This window comes from Vidua chalybeata, chromosome 9, assembly GCF_026979565.1.
Source record: "Vidua chalybeata isolate OUT-0048 chromosome 9, bVidCha1 merged haplotype, whole genome shotgun sequence".
Classification (NCBI taxonomy): domain Eukaryota; kingdom Metazoa; phylum Chordata; class Aves; order Passeriformes; family Viduidae; genus Vidua; species Vidua chalybeata.
The window spans coordinates 6,738,813-6,758,045 of record NC_071538.1 but is presented as its reverse complement, the minus strand read 5'-3'; the positions used below and the strand labels follow the sequence as shown (position 1 = coordinate 6,758,045).

General features: G+C 43.6%; 1 protein-coding gene across 1 annotated transcript; it reads left to right on the top strand.

The window, feature by feature from the left end:
* The first annotated feature begins 187 nt into the window (after positions 1-187).
* ALG6 (ALG6 alpha-1,3-glucosyltransferase) lies at positions 188-18,333 on the top strand. The gene is made up of 15 exons (XM_053949927.1): positions 188-226; positions 2,626-2,727; positions 5,583-5,667; positions 7,419-7,508; positions 8,159-8,247; positions 9,912-9,994; positions 10,701-10,765; positions 12,660-12,845; positions 13,034-13,127; positions 15,088-15,173; positions 15,542-15,626; positions 16,678-16,748; positions 17,028-17,096; positions 17,505-17,703; positions 17,869-18,333. Exons 2-15 carry the CDS (start codon positions 2,646-2,648, stop codon positions 18,061-18,063), a joined length of 1,479 nt encoding a protein of 492 aa, XP_053805902.1. The 5' UTR covers positions 188-226; positions 2,626-2,645; the 3' UTR covers positions 18,064-18,333.
* Positions 18,334-19,233: the final 900 nt, after the last annotated feature.

The following is a 19,233-nucleotide window of genomic DNA, read 5'->3' as shown; positions in this document are numbered from 1 at the left end:
TTGTCCAGAGTCCCTCCAGCTCTCCCGGAGCCCCGTCAGACACTGGACAGGGCTCTGAGGTCCCCCTGGAGCGTCCCCTCCAGCCGGAGCCGGCCGCAGCCCTCCCAGCCCGGCCCCATCCATGGCGGAGCGTCCCTGAGGCGCTCCCGCTTCCCGCCCCGCGCACGCGCAGAGCCCGCCCGGAAGGCGCCGCGCAGGCGGAAGCGCGCGCGCCGGCCCGAGCCCGGTGAGAGCCCGCGGGCGGGACGGGCTGAGGGGAGCCGGGCTGAGGGGAGCCCGGGGGCGAGCGGGGGCTGAGAGCGGCTGCGGGGGCTGAGCGGCTCGGGGAGGTGAGGGGGCTGTGCGGTGACGAGGGTGAGGGCGGTCAGGGGGCTGTGGGGTGAGCCGGCTGAGGGGGCTGAAAGGCTGAGGGGGCTGAGGGAGAGCGGGTCAAGGAGGCTGAAAGGCTGAGAAGGCTGAGGGGGCTGAGGGAGAGCGGGTCAAGGAGGCTGAGGGGGCTGAAAGGCTGAGGGGGCTGAGGGAGAGCGGGTCGAGGAGGCTGAGGAGGCTGAGGGGGCTGAAAGGCTGAGGGGGGTGAGGGAGAGCGGGTCAAGGAGGCTGAGGGGGCTGAAAGGCTGAGGGGGGTGAGGGAGAGCGGGTCGAGGAGGCTCAGGGGGCTGAGGGAGAGCGGGTCAAGGAGGCTCAGGGGGCTGAAAGGCTGAGGGAGCTGAAAGGCTGAGGGGGCCGAGGCAGAGCGTGTCGAGGATTCTTAGCGGGCTGAAAGGCTGAGGAAGGTAAGGGAGAGCCGGTCGAGGATTCTTAGGGGGCCGAGGGGCAGCGGGGTCCGCTGGTGGCCGGGGGCAGCTCGGGTGGGCTCGCAGCTCGGCCCCGGTGCGAGCCCCGCAGCGCCAGCCCGCCCTGGGGCTCTGAGGAGGCCCGGGCAGGGCGAGGGGTGAGGTGAGGGATAAAGGCGTCTCCTGACTAGGATTAGGGAAACAGCAGGGTTGTAGACAGGTATTGCTGCAGCGAATGAAATTCTTCATTCGGTGCGTGCGTTTTTCAGCTGCTGAAATGAAGTGTTTTAAAAGAAGTTCTATTCAGGGCCACGCATCTGTGGCTGAGTTCTGTCAGCTTCCTTGGGCCAGGGCCTGGAAGTTACTGGTGTTATTTACCTGACTCTTCATCGTAGGCAGTGTGGAAGGATAGTGGTTTTTTTTGGTTTTTTTTTTTTAGCTCTGATTTTCACCTCATGCTTACAGGTGGGATCCTGAGATCACCTGCTCAGGTGTTGCACATCCAGGGGAAGGTGAAAAGTTTGGGATTGACCAAACTGGCATTATCATCCCCTGAAAATTATTCCTAACATTGTTACCCACAGGATACCAAGAATTAAGAGTTCTATGCTTTAGAATTTAATAAAAGCATGGCTTTTTGTTATAGGTAGTATGGGATAATTATTAAAGGTGAAAAATAAGGAGGAATGAATATTTTAAGGGCCGCCTTTGAGAGCAGAGAAAGAAACTCAATATCCCAGAAAACAATTGTTATTCCAAATGTAGGGAATGGCAAAAGTAAATGAGTGAAACAGAGATGAGGGAGTCTGTAGGTGAGGCTGGTGATAGGTAATAATTAAGAAGGTATAATTAACTAACGTTGTGGCAAGATAGAAAAGGACAGATGTATCTTTTATTTAGATTAAAGCGCCTCCCCTGTGGCTTAGGCACAGGTGAAAACATGCAAATATCAGTGTTCACCTTCCTACCTATAGATGGAGATCTGCTGCCACAGATTTATGTTATTAATTAACTTCTTTTTTCCCCTTGGTGGTGGTGCTGGTTTCACACCTTTCTGTGAATAGTAAATAAATATGGGTGGAGTTGGAGAAGAATAAACTAAATATGCCTTAGATGTTGCTTGTCTGTAACTAAAACAGCAGCTCAGTGCTTCTGCTGTATGGGATTTTTGGTTTTGTTCAGTAGCAAGTGTATTAAACTCACTTAAATCAAATGATGCCTTTTCTGCAAGGAAAGTCTGTGGCAGTTGTACCCTTCAAGACTGGAGTAGTTTCTTCCCCACTTTTTTCCTAGTTCAGACTAAAATTTTTCAGATTCTCTGGGTTGAAGCATGCATATTCTATAGTTAGTTGTTTGACAACTTTTTTAGATTTTTTTTTTTTTTGCATATTATAAATATTATTTTTTCAGGGCAACATAATAATTTTCCTGTTTCTTGCTTTCTGAGTTTCATGCACACAGCCTTCAATTTGTCAGACCTGGCAATATTTCTTCCTTTTACTGGATCCTTAGAGTGGTGCAATAAGCTTGCTGGGACATCAGCCCTGTTGCTTTGTGGGGGTGGAAGGATGGAGAATAATGTCTCCTGACACCAATTAACTTTGAAATAACTTTTATTTTGTTTGAACCAGCAGTGGTGCCTGGACCAGATGTGCACTTTGCACGATCTGGCTGTGGCGCTCTTAACTGAGGAAAGAAGTGGCGTTAACTTAACCCTGGGACATTGACTCGCTTTTTAAACCCTGTGCTTGTTAATAACGCAGTGAGCTGTTGGTGTGGGGGTTGTTTAGCAGTGGTGGCTGAGCACAGAAGGCTGGCTGGTGCTGTAGCAGTGCTCCTGCTGTGTCCCCAGGTGCCTGCAGTGCCCCAGCCATGGAGAAGTGGAGCCTGATGACTCTGACGGTGCTGCTGGCACTCACCGTGCGCTGGGCTGTGTCCCTGGGCTCCTACTCAGGTAAGGCACCTGCACAGGCTGCAGCAGCCCCTGGGAGAGGGATATGGGGCTTGGGAGAAATGCAAATGAGTGGTATTTATTGCTTATTTATTTTATGGGTGTTTATAGAAAATCATACAGAGGAAGCAATGTGTTGTTTCAGCTGTTGTTATATTTTAGTTCCACTTGATTTCCCTGAGAATTCTTTTTTCTTATTTTTTGAAGTGTGCCATGATTAACATCACAGTTTGGAGCAGAGCACTGGAAAAAACCGACGATTACTTTTTTTTTGGGTGGTGCTGATGATCATTAATGTTTTTGGATCAATATCTGCCTGTTTTCCCCTGTGCCTTTATTTGCAGAATATTGCAGTCCACTTGTACATTTGCCTCATATTGTCTTTAAAATCCTGTAGCACATATAACCTTATTATTTATATTTTTATTTAGCTTATATTTGGCTAATCCTGGTGCTAATGAAGACAGTGCAGAGGTGACATGGAGTGAACAATGACTGCCTTGTAGCTGTACCTCCTTAAGCTTGTTTACAGCAGGAGCCAGAGCTACATTCTGGTAATGGATGAGTTTTTCTCCTCCTCGTGTCAGAAGGCTTGCAAAGAATTAGCAAGCTCCTTTCCAAGCCTCCCAGTTCCATTCCCACACTTGGAATAAGCTTGCACAAGGCTTGCTCTCTGCAAACTTAAAAAAAGATAAAAAATGAACCAATACTCTTAATCCTCATCAGCCCAAAGAATCACAAGTTAAATTCTACTCTGGTTTTTTTTTGAGGCAAAGGGGAGCCTCATCCCTTCAGTAGCTGGAGCTGCTCAGGAGCATTCTGGTGATTTTAAACTGGTAGTTCTGGGTTTCATTTACTTGAAGAATTTGCTTGAAGCTGAACTGCATTTCCAGTTGTTTTGGTTTGAGTTTGCTTTCTCAAAATGCCATTTCTGAGAGATCTGTAGGTAACTGAGGTTTTTACCCATTTCTAGGCAGCAAACACCCTGTCTTCAGGCATACACTGAATTTCTCTTGCAGTGCAGAGGATTTATTTAGAATTCCGTTGCTAACTAGATTTTTGAAGTTGATTTAATTTCAAACCAATCAAGATTGTGGAAGAGAGTCTAAAATAAAGCCTGAGCTAAAATAACAATTTTAAAATCTTATTTCCTCCCCAGCTGATATAACTGCTTTTGGAATAGGAAAAGCTGAATCTGATCCAGTCCAGCAAATTATTAAAGCTTAACTTTGAGCATTGGCTGGCTGTAAAAAGACAAATTCCCGTGTCAGAGCTGTCAAACACATAAATCCACTGGGATTTTTTTTTTCTCTTTGACTTCCTGCAGATGTGATAAACTTTTAATTCCACCCTCATTTACTGTGCACCCTTGGATCTCTGTCTCATTCCTGCCCTGTTCCTTGCCATCAGCTTGCCTTTGGATCTGTCTCTGGAATTCAGTGAAAAAGCAGAAACTAATACCTGGTTTTGAAAAGTTACCATTAGTGATGACCGGGTCTTGGAGAATTACTGAGGAAAAATTTGGTTTCATAGGTTAATGCATGATTTTTAAGGCATGTCCAAACTCCTGCTAAATACAGGTATTGAGAGGCAGCTTCAAACCCATTAAAAAAATCTGTTCCCAGGTTAACAATAAAACTGGATAAGATCACTACTTTTAAGGTATTTGTGAGCCTTTTAAAATAAAATATTCCAGTTTTATTAATTTTTTAACTTAGCTTGTCTGTGTACTTGGTGCTTTCTGTAGATGGAAGCTAAATGTGCATTGTCAAACTAACAGATCAGTAATTGGCTTTTAATAATCAAACCTTTGGATTAGGAACTTTTGATCATTCTGAAGCCAATTAATTTTTTCATCCTTTTTTTTCCCCTTGAGATTGAGTAATTGATACACACTCAAACACTCTAAATTTGGGTAATATCTATTTTGTATTTCAAAAATCCAGTGGCAGATTCTTTGTTCCACTGGACTTACAGCTACAGAATTGACTGTTGAAACTCCAGTGACCTCACTTATTTGGGAAACTTTAATTTGAATGTGTGAGAGTGGAGCTACTCTGCTCTCTCCACCCCCCAGGAAGAAATGAGCAGAGATAAGAGGTCCTTTGCACTTTCTGGGAATGAATTGCACATTGCTGAGCTCGTGGGATTCCCACAAACATAGATCATGGGTAAAACCAGAGATGGCTTTCCTATATTTTAAAGAACCTCTTAAATCTCTGTCTGGCTCATGTCAATATTTCACTGGGAGCACAATCAGTCCAGTTTCTGTTCTCAATGATCAGGTTAATAGAAGTAAATAAACTCTGGGAAGATGCTTTGCACTCTGCCATTATCACACTTAGGCTTCCATCGAGGGGAGTATTTGACATCTGAAGTATTTGCATTGAGAAAGCTTTCTTTTCCATGAAAATGGCAAATATTAGTATTAAAATGATATTAATAGTGAGGCACCATGACATGGCTGAAACAAGTGAGAATATTGACAATTATCACACGCCAAGGGATGCAGCAGTTCCCACAGAATCACTGTAACGTGTCCTTTATGTGCATTTTCCTAGTTCAGGGAAAGTACCACATTTTTCATCTGCACTTGGAAATGATTTTTTTTTGTCAGATGAGGAAGCAGTTCTTCACAGCAGAGTATCTTGATAAATGCTCATTGCAGAAATCTCCAGAAAGCCAAAAGAACACATAACTTTTTTTTTTCTCTCTGTTAGACCGCATGGTGAGATCTCTATTTGCTCTCAATATAGAGGAATGGAGAATAAAATTAGTCATTAATATGCAATACATAACTGGGGGAAAGCAATCTATAAACCAAATAATGTCCTGAATGCTGTGTCCTCTCTTCTTAGGGGCAGGAAAACCACCCATGTACGGAGACTACGAGGCTCAGAGGCACTGGCAAGAAATCACCTACAACTTACCCATCAGGCAGTGGTAGGTGGTGCTTACAAAGGGAGAATGGGAGGAAATCCTGCTTGTATTTTACACCTCTGAGTTCATTGTTTGCTTCCATGATCCATGAGATTTTTAAATGTGGGAATTCTGGATTCTAGATTTAAGTGTGGTGAACTTCATTTGTACAGATCATATAAAACAGGAGGAGAATGATTCTAAATATTTTATTTATTTTTGCATTATTGCTAATATTCTGTAGAGTAAAAATTTAGTCCCTATGTGTGCTACAACTCAAATTGGAATATATTGGAATTCCAGTTAATCTTCCAGCAAGGACAGGGGTGTTTTGGGTGTATGGTGTAATTTTTCCCTGGCTGTCTGTTGGGGAACAGACTAATTTGACAAAATAGAAAATTAATTCACTTGTATTCTGTAAATACATGTGAACTCTGCAGATGAGTCTGTGCAGTGACCTCAGATTATCTTGTTGTTCCTATATTCTCATTTTTGTCCTTTTTTTTTCCTGATATCCAAACCCTGACTGTGCCAGAGTTGGGATAAGAGGTGTTACATAATAATGGAGTTGGCAGCTTTGATCCACTCTGTTACACTGAACTGTATCTCCTTAAAATTAGGAGTTATAGCAGCCAATATTCCCAGGCATTCCCAGGGGCCAGCTCAGACACTGCTGCAGGCTGGGTTTAGCTGAGGGGCTGCCAGGTGAGCACCTTGGGCTTGTATTTGCTCTCTGGTTTTGTAATTGATGTAATTTTATATTTATAATGGAAGGGTTTTTTTGGGTTGGGTCTGCTGTGGGAATTGAATCTCTAATACAGCAAAGTGGGTGTTTGGAACAGCACATCTTGGCTGATGTGAAAGGGATTGCATTCTAGAATTTAAATATTTCTGGTTTATATTATTCTGTAAAGTGCTTTAGGAACTTCTTTTTTTTTTTTTTTTCCTACTGCTCATTAAAACTCTGAAAGCTTCCTTACTAAATGTTACTGGGTATATAAGGGTTGTTTTTCTTTTTTTATTGAAAACTTTATGGAAGGTAAAGTGAAAAAATAAACCCCAAAAACTGGCAAATTCCCTGAAAGTTGCAAACTGTGACATTCTGCATAAAGAATCTGCACTGCCTTGGCAGGAGCAATCTTGAATTGTAGGATAAGAGGCAAGGATGCAACTCAAAGAAATGTGATTTATCATCTGTTCAGAAGACACTTCAGGCAGCTCATAAAGAATTCAAGAAATATCATTTACTATTATAACTGTCAAAAATTGGCTGCATTTGAAGAGAGGAAGTGGAAGAGCCAAGAGCCTGCCCCGTGGCACTGGGAGCAGCCAGGCAGTGTTTCACTGGGAGGTGGGAAGGGGCTGTTCCTCATTGCTGGAACTTCTCCTTGCACAAACCCCTCTGATCTCACTTGGAAGTGGTGACTTCATTTTGTCTGCTGCCATAGAAATCCTGGCACCACATAATCCCAAATGGGAAAATCCTTTTCCTTCCTTGCACATGGTCTGCCTGGGTTTGGAGGTAGAACCAGGAGCTTTTCTTTCCACTGAAGTGAGCTTTAGCAGCCTTTTTTTCAACCACAAATATGTGAACTCTGCATCACTGTTGCTGTTATTTTGTTGCTTGAGACTTATTTAATGTGAAGTAAAATTAGGCAGGTATAGATGCTGCCACCTTTTATTTTGGATTTGGAATGCATTTACTGTTCAGTCTTTTCCTTGGGTCAAAACCAAGCTGGAAATGTAGTCTTTAAATCGAATTTTATTTTTTTTAGGTACTTCAATACAAGTGACAACAACCTGCAGTACTGGGGCCTCGATTACCCACCTCTCACTGCCTATCACAGTTTTGTGTGTGCTTACATGTAAGTCCAGTGCTTGAAATCCTGTGTTACATTTTTCTTTCTGGATATTCAGCTTTCCCTACAAGCCACTGCTGGATCTGGGATGGCCAGGGGAAAGTGCTGTAGGAACAGGGGGCATTGCCTGGGAAAGCTCTCGTGTGTGCAGAGCCCAAGTGACATTTGATGAGTGGATATCATGTAAATAGAATTCTGTTATTGGAATACTTTTTCCACAAGGGCTTTGCTGCTGTTGGAATGAGACTTATGGAATAAGAATGTAGGTTAAAGTGCACAGGCACAGCTATGTGGGGCATCTATGTGAACTGTAAATGGTTTATATTTAATACTTAAGCATGAAAGGTATTTACAATTGTTTTTTTTTAAAGTCCAGGAACCAGACTGGAGGTGGTTATCTTGTCCTAATAAATATTGTATTCCATTTTTACTGTTTCCAAAGGTTATTTTTTTTAATTGTGAAGCAGTCTATAGTGTAAACTGATCTAGTGGTGAGGAAAAGCTTTCATTGATCACTATTGCTCTCTGAAATATTTCTTCTCATTCATCTTAATTCTTGGAATCTGCTCCTGTCTATGTCATCTTTATTGCTGCAAGGAGTGTAAAGGGAAATGAGAACTGTCTGCATTTTGATGTGTCTGTACTTTGTTTTACAGTGCAAAGTTAATAAATCCTGATTGGGTTGCTCTGCACACATCTCGGGGCTATGAGAGCCAGCCCCATAAGTTATTTATGCGTACAACAGGTAGGAAGATTATATTTCCTTGGGATCATCCTGCACATTTGTCTTGCTTACTAATTCAGCATGTTTAATATGCAGCTTCTCTGTCTTTACTGGTTTGTTCTCAGGTTTTTAACTGGATGGTTTTGCAGGTCCATTTCTGAGCCAAATCCGTGCATTATTTCCTTCTCTGCCATCATTTGTGAAGCTATAAATATAAAATATAGAAACAAGTTTTCAACCCAATTAATTGATTAAAAACACTAAAACACAACTGCTCTTTGTAGCATAGACCCACTTTTTAATTTTGAAAACTATTTTTGTTTTCCCTTCTATTCTGATAGTCTTTTCTTTTTAGCATATCTTGGTTTTTATTGTAAAATTATTTTACACGTAGCCTGGCTTTTCCTGACTTAATCTCTGGAGGTATCAGAGATCTTCTTTAGGAGCTGATCTCAGAGGCAGAAATATTTAGTATTTTTACTGTGAGAAAAAAAAAGTAAAAATTTATTTTACTGCTTGTATTCTAAATTTGTCTTCCACCATTTGATTATTTTGAACTGCAAACAAATGCAGAAGAAGATTTGTACCATAATTTGGCTGCAGCAGTAGGACAGCAAACAATGTGGCCAATGAACTCTTGTTCCTTGTTACTATTTTCTTTCATTTGAAATGTCTTTTGCTTTTTCTAACACAAAATGCTTTCTGATTGCAACAGCAGAATTTGTTGTTCATCAATAGCTTTTCTGTACTTCACAAACCTCTCAGTCTGCTCTCTGGTAATTGATTGAATTGAAAAAAAAATAAAAATCACTAGTATTTAATTACCCTTGAAATGGTCTTTATTAATTTTGAAATCAACTCTCTTGACACAACACTGATGGATCTGGAGAGCTGATAAACATTTTTAACAGGGGCCATTAGAAGAGTGCTTTAAAATAATTCAGGGTGGTCAATGGCAGCTGTATTTTAAGCATCAGTGTATTTGTTTTGCTAACACCTTGGTTATATTTGTTTAGTTGTGGCTTAAGCTGGCAAAACCATTCATCCCTGGATAACTGAAATATTTAAACATCTCCATTCCTTCTTGGAGCCACTGCACATTTGCTGAAAGTGGTTTGTAGAAATAATCTGAGGTTTTTCTTGAGTTTTTAAGACAACTCAAGAAGAATTCACCTGCTGGACATACAGCAGGGGAACCTGCTGTCTCTCTTTTCTTGTCCCTTCTCACAAATCCTTGCTGTAGGCAGGTGATCAAAGCCAAATCCCTGCTTTCAGTCTCCTTATCCCCATCACTGGTAATTCACACAGAGACTGGGATAATCTGGAGTTTCTTCACTGTGCCCCAGCCTCTCTGTCCTGTCCCACAACCTGGGTCCAGGCAGGGCTGATTTCTTTGGGGCATTCCCGAATGCCTGCCCTGCTTGTGGCATGTGAGGAACTAGAGAGTGACTGAGGCTGTGCCAGGAGCCAGGACAGCTGAACACGTGGAAGCAGCAGCTTTGGGACATCAGAAATGAGCCTTAGAAACATTAACAAGATCAAATTCTGTAGACCTGGTTCTTTTTGTCCTTTGAAGTGGATCTGCCCAGTTTATTTCTGATATTTTGATGTTTATTTGCCTGTGTATTTTCCTTGCCTCCTCCTTGTGGGAGGATTCTAATGGAAAGTTAATCTTTATTTTGCAGTGTTTGTTGCTGATTTGCTGGTTTATATCCCTGCAGTTATTTTATATTGTTTTTCCTTGAAAGAAACATCTGCTAAAAAAAAGGCAAGTACCTGGTGTGTGCAAATTAAACAGAGAAAACACTGTTAGTACAGAGCAGAAAGTGTAACGCTGAGTTAATTAACACCTAGAACACCCTGATGGCTTCCATGTAAAACTGATGGCAACCACTATAGCTCATGTTATAGGCTTTTCACTTTAAAACATTAAAAAAGCCTTTATTGTATCTTACAGCAATTATTTTAATGCTTTTAATAACAAGATTTTCCATGAAGTTATTACTCGATTAGAAAAACAAAAACAAAACAAAACAAAAAAAAAAAAAAAAACCACAAAAAATCCCAACAAAACAAACAAAAAAAAAAAAAAAAACAACAAAAAAAAACAAAAAAAAAAGAAAGATTTGTGGTGTGGCGGGGGGGGATTTGGGAACTGCTTTGTCGTGAACACTCCTTACAGTAGATTTTGGAATAACAAGTTTCCTGATTCTTGGAGTGGTTTAAGATAGGTGTAGCTGGTCTTTGAGCTGTTTTAAAGGGCAGGCAATATTAAATATTTTCTAATTTATGGCAAACTTTTATCCTTGTTTATTCCCCAAAATATTTCTGGCAGATGATTACTTGTAGAGAATAAGATTCCTACATATAGGATGCACCATGGAGGGACACATTTTTGTACTGGAGCAGAAGTTCCCCTAATGCCTAATTTTGGACTAATTATTTTTCCCCTCTTTTTTGATCCTTCTTGCCAGGTTTCCAGTGCTCTCTGCATCCTGCTTTACCCAGGTCTCATCCTTATCGACCATGGGCACTTCCAGTATCCTTGTTCTGCATGGAAATGAATTTCTGTTTATGGAATTACTGCTCCTTAGCACTTGTTAGCTGAGCACGGGGTGACTTTGGTGTACAAAGTCATCTGCGGGGTTCTGCCCACCTCAAACAGAGATATCAAAGGAAGCTGCAAGTCTGAAACATATTGGAGATAAAAATTATTGATATTGGCACAAATCAATCCCAACATGAATATCATTCTTCCCATGCCTCCAGCTCATCTCCCTGTCAGTCACTTCACTGCAGGCAGCATCAGTGGGGTTGTGACAGGGAGGAGAGTGATGGGTTGTGCTCCTGTGATTTGTGTGTGCAGAGGGAATCCCCTTAGATCTTCCTAGGATGGCAGAGCAGTGGCAGGTGGAGCTGTGTGAAATGTTCAGCTCTGTAAAACCTCCCCTTCTGCCTTGGCTGCGCAGCTCAGGGAGGTGAGTTCAGGGCTGGCTGGTGACACCTTCACAGGGGCTCTTTATTAATAACAATCCTGCTTTTCTACTGGCTTTGTACAGGAGCAGCCCAATGCTGTCAGCTCAGCCCGTGCTGGAGGTGCAGCAGCTGCTGCTGAGGCAGGGATTTCCTGCAGATTTCTGTGCCAGCCCTGCCACTCTGATGTGACCAATGCCACCCTCTGAGCAGCTCCAGCAAGGCAGAGATTGGTGTCTCTGAGCTGCTGCACCTCTGCACGATCAGGGCCTCTCGCTGTGAGTTTGCTGATGTGAAATCAATGAGGTGTCAAATACACCTGGTGATGTGGAGTGGGAAATGTGAGTGGGCTGAGAGCTCCGTGGGCAAGCTGGATGTGTTGTCACAGCTGCTTAGGTTGACAGAGGAAAAACAAAATATTGTGACATTTCTGACAATACAAGAAATACAAGGGACTGTTTACAAGGGGTGGAGTGACAGGACAGGACGGAATGGCTTCCCTCTGCCAGAGGGTGGGTTTGGATTGGATATTAGGGAGAAATTCCTCCCTGGGAGGGTGGGCAGGCCCTGGCACAGGGTGCCCAGAGCAGCTGTGGCTGCCCCTGCATCCCTGGAAGTGCCCAAGGCCAAGTTGGAGCAGCCTGGGACAGTGGAAGGTGTCCCTGCCATGGCAGGGGGTGGCACTGGATGGGCTCTAAGGTCCCTTCCACATCAAATCATCTGGGATTCTGGTGTTTGCTGGTTTTACTAAGCTTTTCAAAAACCAAGTAAAAACCAAAGCTTCTGTTACAGTGTACAAAAATTACGAAACTTTGTTGCAGTTTAATAGTAAGTGTAGCTTAGGCTCTTCAAGATCTCCTGAGCCTGGGAAGCTCTTTCAAAGTCACAAGGCAGTAACATTTTTTTTAGCAACTGTTACTCATTGTTTGAGCAGGATTAGCAGTCAGGGAACTGGTCATGGATGAGGGTGCCTTGTGTGTGTAACAGAATCACAAACCCTTCAGAAGTCCTTAAAGGAAATTATACATAATTTCAACACTGACATATTTGAATATTCTGCACGTATCTTGTGGGAGCTGGAAGGGAAAGCTTGTGAGAGCTTTATCATTACTCATGTAAATACCAAGAAGAAGATGTTGCTTGTTGCAGAGAACTGTCAGTGCCACCAAAATCTGGGTTGGCTGAATGCATGTGTAATTACATGTGTAATTAACACAAACAGAATTTGCCCTCAGATTTGCCTGGGCAAGCTCTGAATCAAACTTTGGAAATGTTAAAATTACACTTTCAATGGAAGTGATTTTATTATCTTTGGGGACAACATAGTCAAAACTGGCAATATGTTCTTAAAACTAACATGGCAAAACTCATTTTACAAGCTATTTCTGCTTTCCCTCAGGTCACTAATTGCTGCCTTCCAGAAGTGAGATGTGTGTCTTGTCCTTGACATAAAAAACCATATACAACTCAGTGAGCCTTGGCTTGGCCCTGTGGGCTGTCCTTTGTTTGTCCCATGACTGGGACCTACTGGGCTCTGTGGCATTTTGCTTGGCCTTAAATTACAAGCAAATGGAGCTCTACCATTCCCTGCCCTTTTTTTGCTATTTACTTGGAAAGTGCTTCAAGAAGGGGCTGAAAGGAAAGGGGTAAGCGTGTTTAAAGTGTTCTGTCTTCCTCAGGAATCAGCCTGGCACGGGGAATGGGGTTGTCCTTGTCTGCACATGGGCATTCCTGTGGGAGGCACCTGTGTGACGTGTTCCTGTCCTGCAGGATGAGCCTGGCAGGATTTGTGCCAGCACTGCTGGTGCTGTGCTGATGTGCTGTCCTGTTGCAGGTTGGTGCTGTTGGCTAAACTGGCAGGGACAGTGCTGGTGTCCTTCGTTGCCTGCTGGCTCCCGTTCGGCACCGACGTGGAACAAATCATGCAAGTACTCAGAAGACTCTTTCCCATTGACAGAGGCTTGTTTGAGGCATGCATGTTTTCTTCTCCCACCCACTGCCCTGTCCTGTATTCTTAGATCCCTGGAGAAACCTTCAGGCTGACCTTTAGGATTTCATGGGGGAGACACAGCGCAGGGCGAGTAACTCGAGACGGCTTCTTCAGCAGTCGTTTCTTGCCAGTTATTTAATCCAGTGTTTAACCCCAGCTCAGCTGGCATCTTCCAGGATATTATACCAGGAGACAACACTTATCCCATCATCAAACCCATACTTCAATCCATACATTTTTCCATTGAAGTAGATTCCATAGTAATTGACAGTGTTAGAAGATGTAACCTTGAAAGTCAATGGCTTTGGCCTCTTGGGTTCTGCTCCCCTCTTTTCAATGGGATTAATATTTTTTTTAAATTATGTTTTAGATACAGCCTAGAACTTTCTTTTTGACTCACCTTCTGCAGTTTCCACAATATTTCCCAAAATTTTTAGGCCACTTCTGCTTTTGGTTTTGCTCATGGTGTGAGCATGCCCATGCTGAAGGTGCTGAGCCTTAATCCAGTCACTCCATTCCTCATTTCTGGAATGGCAATGCCACAGGAATTTGGGAGAAAAAGAGGGGTTCCCATGTCCGAGGTCACAGGGAGTTGCTGCTATTTTAACTGGGCCACGAGTCAATATTACACTTTTTACAGCAGATTCTCAATTTCAGGCTTAACCCAGAAAATGAAGCTTTGAATTTCCAGGTTATCACAAGGGTTAAAACAAATTCTCACGTAGTTTGATTAATCTTAATTATTCTTTTAATGTTTTTCAGATGTAAATAATATCTCAACTGGCACTTTTCCCCCCCCAAAAGTTAGTGCTGATGTACCAAAGGCAGTGGAGGTGTTCTTAATGTATTCTCTGCTAGCTTATTTTAAAAACTCCAGCAAACACCAAACAACCTCTCCAAAAAAGACACTCCCAAAAAAAACAGTGACCCTTTTCCTTGACAATTATTTGGAATTTATAAAGGAATATAATTTTGCTCACCACACCTTTTATTGAGTACCAAGTTTAAAAATAAAATCTTTAAATGACAATAACCAATGAGTCTGAAAGAGCTGGAGGATTTTAGTCTAATATTAGCCCAAATATTTTCTGAGCTGCTCAGGGCAGTGACTTGCTGGATGCTGATGGAGATAAAATGAGAATTTGTCCACGTAAGCAGCGCTCAGTAACTTGGCCTGGGGTGTGACAGGTTCTGTGCAGCTCCCATTTGCAGCCAGGGTGTGCCAGTTCCCATTTGCAGCCTGGGAACACTTGCTGGTGGCTGGAAATTCAGCCTGGCTGTGAGGAGGAGGTTGCTGGTGCTGCCAGGGCTGTGTTCCCCGGAATCCCCGGCAGATTCCGGGCGCTGGCAGCGGGGACCGAGGGGGCTCAGTTGCTGCTGGGAGTTGTGTCTACACAGCTGTGCCTCCAGCAGCTGTCTGGGGATGAGTTTCACCAGCAGGAGAGCTGCAGTTACAAATTTAATTTTGAAAGTGATCCTAGCACAAGTGCTAATGTCTTTAGACTTCTTGATTTATTGGGGGTTAACTCTGTGAGTGCTAGCGGGCAGCGAGCACAGGCAGGTACGGGAGGAAATGGGCCAGGGTTTACTCAGGGACAGTTTCACAGCCTTAGCTCCACAAAACGCCTGCTCTCATGGGTTAAGTTGTGGTCTCTTGTGCTGAAGAACTGTTTCTCACTTATTTTAGAGCCTGTTTTAATTTGGTCTCTTGAAAATTTCCATTTTTGAGGAGCACAATCATCCCCAGTACATCTGAGAATGTGATGTACTCCTGCCAGTGTTATTTGTACTCTCATGGTAGAAACCAGACAATCCCCACCTCCCAAGCCCCATTTTTCCCACAAACGTGAGTGTAATTATATATAATTATCACTGATTACCTTTTTATTTCCTTCCAGGATAAAGTAGCCAATATTTGGTGCAGTTTAAGTGTCCTTATAAAGATAAAGAATGTAATATCCCCTCGAACTCAGCTAAAACTCAGGTAAGACATAGCTGGAGTGCCTTAGGTAGTTTGTATCTACAATTTTTTTTTGCAAGAGGAGTAAATTTTCTCAGACTGTATTCTTTCCTATACTGTATTTTTCTGCCAAGTCATGATGGAGAAATACTGGGAATATTTATGACTGAAAAATTCCCTGCTTGTCTGTATAGTGATTTAAGCTGCTTGGTTAAAACTGAGTTAAAATTTGCAAATTCAAAGAATTCAAATATCTTTCAATGCTCTTAAAAGTCAGAGCTCCCAGTTCTCCTTGACTCAGTGAGGAATTCAGGTCTGGCTCTGCAGAGTGAAGTGTTAATGACTGTAAGTCCCTCATGTGTTAAAACTGTTTTTCTTCCCCAATCCTTTAGTTTTGCTGTAACATTCCTGAGCCTGCTCCCTGCCTGTATCAAGCTCACTGTCCAGCCTTCCCTGCGAGGGTTTAAATTTGCCTTGGTGAGTGTTTGCTGTTCACTGCTCCTTGTTTTGTATCCACCACAAGCACTGGAGGGCAACCAGCAGTGCCAGCAGCACGTGTGCAGGGCACAGAGGGTGGGAGCCATCAAATGCTGAAGGATTTGGTTAAAAAGTGTTTTACTTCCCCAGATCCAGGGCTCTGACCTGGCCTTTAAACCCAGACTTGTTCCTTAAGCTCAGTTTTCTTTATTTAACTCTGTATTTTTATTATCTTCCTCTGAAGAGGCTTTGGAAGATTCTTCACACGTTTAAACCTCATATAGAATTGGGATTTCTCCTCTTTTGTTTGGCTTCCAAAGTGCCAGTTTTTCTTCCTTCACTGGCTGCAAAATTCCATTAAAAATTCCCCAAATGGACATTGTGAGCTTATGAGTAGTTTGAAAATAAAATCATCCCATTTTCCAAAATGTTTGCCTTCTCTTAGTCACATCATTGAATTGAAGCACATTGCTGTGACTCCTGTGCAGAAACCGAGTTCTCCTTGAAATCAAAATTAGCTGGAGCTGGGTCCAAGTTTCAGAGTTACAAGATAATTTTGCTTTTTAATTTTATCACATTACCTAAAACTAATGTTTATTCCCAAGAACTGATTGGTTTTACACATTTTTATTTGGTGGGGGAATAAAAAGACAATTTGCTTACTTTATCTGTTGGCTGGTCATGATGAGGAGCAAAATTTTGTGTCAAAATGGGGGTAAATCTTAACCAGGAATGGGATTTGCCAGTGCCTGTGTGTGGGAATATTGTGATTCCTTGCTCTTGCCAGGGAAGCTGAGCAAGAGTGAGGCTCTACCTGAAGGACTTTGTGACCAATTCTGGATGAACTTCCAGACAAGGTGGTTTTGGTACGTGAGGGTGGTACAGGAGCTGCTCTGGGTGCCTGGGGTTTGCACTGCAGGAAATGCAGCAGTTAATTAGAAAGCTCAGCTCGTTTAGCTGCTGCCCCCACGCAGGGCCTGCACCTGCAGACACCAGAGCAGAGCTGTGCTTTGCAGTCACAGGCTGACACACCTCTGCTCTCTCTCCTCAGGTCAGCTGTGCCTTGTCATTTTTCCTGTTCTCCTTTCAAGTCCATGAAAAATCTATTCTTCTCGTGTCAGTGTAAGTAAATAATTTTTCTGTGGATCAAATTTGATCTCTTCCTCATTTTCTTAGTGCATGCTGCTTTCACTTACAAATAGATTTTAACAACTCTTTGCATTTGCTTTTCTAAATCACTTGTGAATGAAGGTGTGCAAGTACAGCCAGGCTGGTCTGTCCTTCCAGTGGTGGCTGTGGGGACAGTCACCAGCACTGCTGTTCCTGGGGATATCCTGCATGGACTGGAGTGCTGTTGGATTAGGGAATAGTTGATATCTCTTTTTCTTCCTCCCATTCTAGCCCAGTCTGCTTAATCATAAATGAAATCCCCTTCATGGCCACATGGTTTCTACTTGTGTCAACTTTCAGGTGAGCTGGAAAAACTGTTAACAGAGCTGGGGAGGGACTGGGGACACGGCATGGAGGGACAGGACACGGAATAATGGCTTCCAGAGGGCAGGGCTGGATGGGATATTGGGCAGGAATTGTTCCCTGGGAGGGTGGGCAGCCCCTGGCACAGGGTGCCCAGAGCAGCTGGGGCTGCCCCTGGATCCCTGAAGTGTCCAAGGCCAGGTTGGAGCACCCTGGGACAGTGGAAGGTGTCGGGGTTGAAACGGGATGAGCTTTAAGGTCTCTTCCAACCCAAATCCATCTGTGATTCCACGAAAACCCTGTTCTGCCCCAGTTCTGGCAAGGATAAATATATTTACTGGTTTTCCCTCTTCTCCCTGCATGCTGTGGCTCCCCTGGCACGCTGCTGGCCCTGCCCCACCGCAGCCTGCTGCCCCTGCTGCTGAAGGACGAGCTGCTGCTGCCCTACGCCGTCACCACGCCCGCCTTCCTGGCCGTGTGCCTGGCCTCCTTCTCCATCCTGGAGAAGACCTCGGCCGAGGACCTACAGCTCAAGGCCTTTTCCCTTTCCCTCAAGGGCTACGTGTCCTGGTTTAAGTCCTTTCCCAGGATTGTCAAGAGCCTGGTAAGCAAATTTTATTCCTTTACCTCTTCCTTGGGGCTTTTCCCAGCACTGAAGCATCAGTGGAGGGGGGGGTGTGTCACTTTTGTGTGCCATGTGGAAGAGTGCAGAGCAGCCAGCAGTGAGTGGCAGCTGTGTCTGAGGTGCTCCATCATTGCTGTGTTGCAGTTCCTGCTGTCCCTGTCGCTGATGGGAGTCCTGTCAGTGCTCGGTGCTGCGGTGCCTCCTCCCCAGCGCCTGCCGGATTTGTTCCCCCTGGCCGTGGCCGTGGTTTCCTGCCTGCACTTCCTGCTCTTCCTGGTGTATTTTAATGTTGTGATACTCTGGGACTCCAAGAATAGAGGGCAGAAGAAAATCAGTTAATGAAGCTGAAGCTGCAGGACTGGGAGTGCGCAGTGAGAGGTGCCAGCACTGCAGAAGAGCCTGTGTGTGATGGACACAACTCAAGGAAAGCCAGGAAAAACCTTTTGCTTATTTAAACACAAAACAATCAAAGACTGTTTTAAAGAATAAGTATTTTGAAGAGCATTGGGAATGGGATTTGATTTGTTTTCTTTGGAAGGGTCATACTTTTGTTACCATTTGTAAACCTAAAATGCCTAATAAAGGACCAAATTTTGAATTAATGCTAAAGCAGCATGAAGTTTTCTCCTTTCCCAGGATAAAAAGCACAAGGAGTTAGTGCAGGTAAAGTTTAAACTCATGCCTGGCAGCACTGAAGTTGTGGTGCTGAATTGCTTTATGAGACAAACCTGGTTTGTGGCTGTCAGTCACTGTCCCCCTTTGCGGGGGGTCAGCAGCTCTGGTGTGGCTCTAAAACTGCTGCAAATCTCTTTAACAGGACTGAAAAGCCAAAACTTTTGGTTCTACTGCACTAAAAGCTGAGGTGCTGCAGTGCAGTTTGAAAATACCCAAAACCATTATTAAATTGCACAGCAATTTGCAGATATAAACTGAACTCAACTCTGCAATTTCTCCCTGGGCACAGCTCAGCCTCCAAAGCCAATAATTCAGAAAATACAAATTGATAGAGTAATTATAAACATAACAAAGCATGGAGGAAGAAAATAGATCATAAAGCAATTTAGGGTCGTATAGTTTAATTAGGAGTCAGCCTACCCTTTTTTTCTGTATCTATATTTAAATATAAAAGAAGCCCCCCCTTGTTTAAAGGCTTCCCCTGTCACATTCCAGGCTGTCACTGCCCTCAGCCTCAGTGTGTGAATCAGCTGTTCTGGGAACTTCCAGCTGGGCCAGTTCTGAGCCCTGGCACTGGAGTCCCACAAGCTCAGTGTATTTGTGCACTTTTTTTCCAGGCTTATTTGTTGTGGAAAAAATACCCCCAGGCAACACTGCCCCCCTGGCAGCTCAGAGAGAATGGAAGGGGAGCTCTGGAGTAGGAACTAGAAGGATATTGGGGGTGAGCACAGTTCAGTTTCCCCTAACAGTTCCTTATGAAACAACAAAACTTCCATCTTTTCACAAGGATTTAGGATTTTCTGCGGGTCTGACTCTTAACTGGCATGCAAGAGC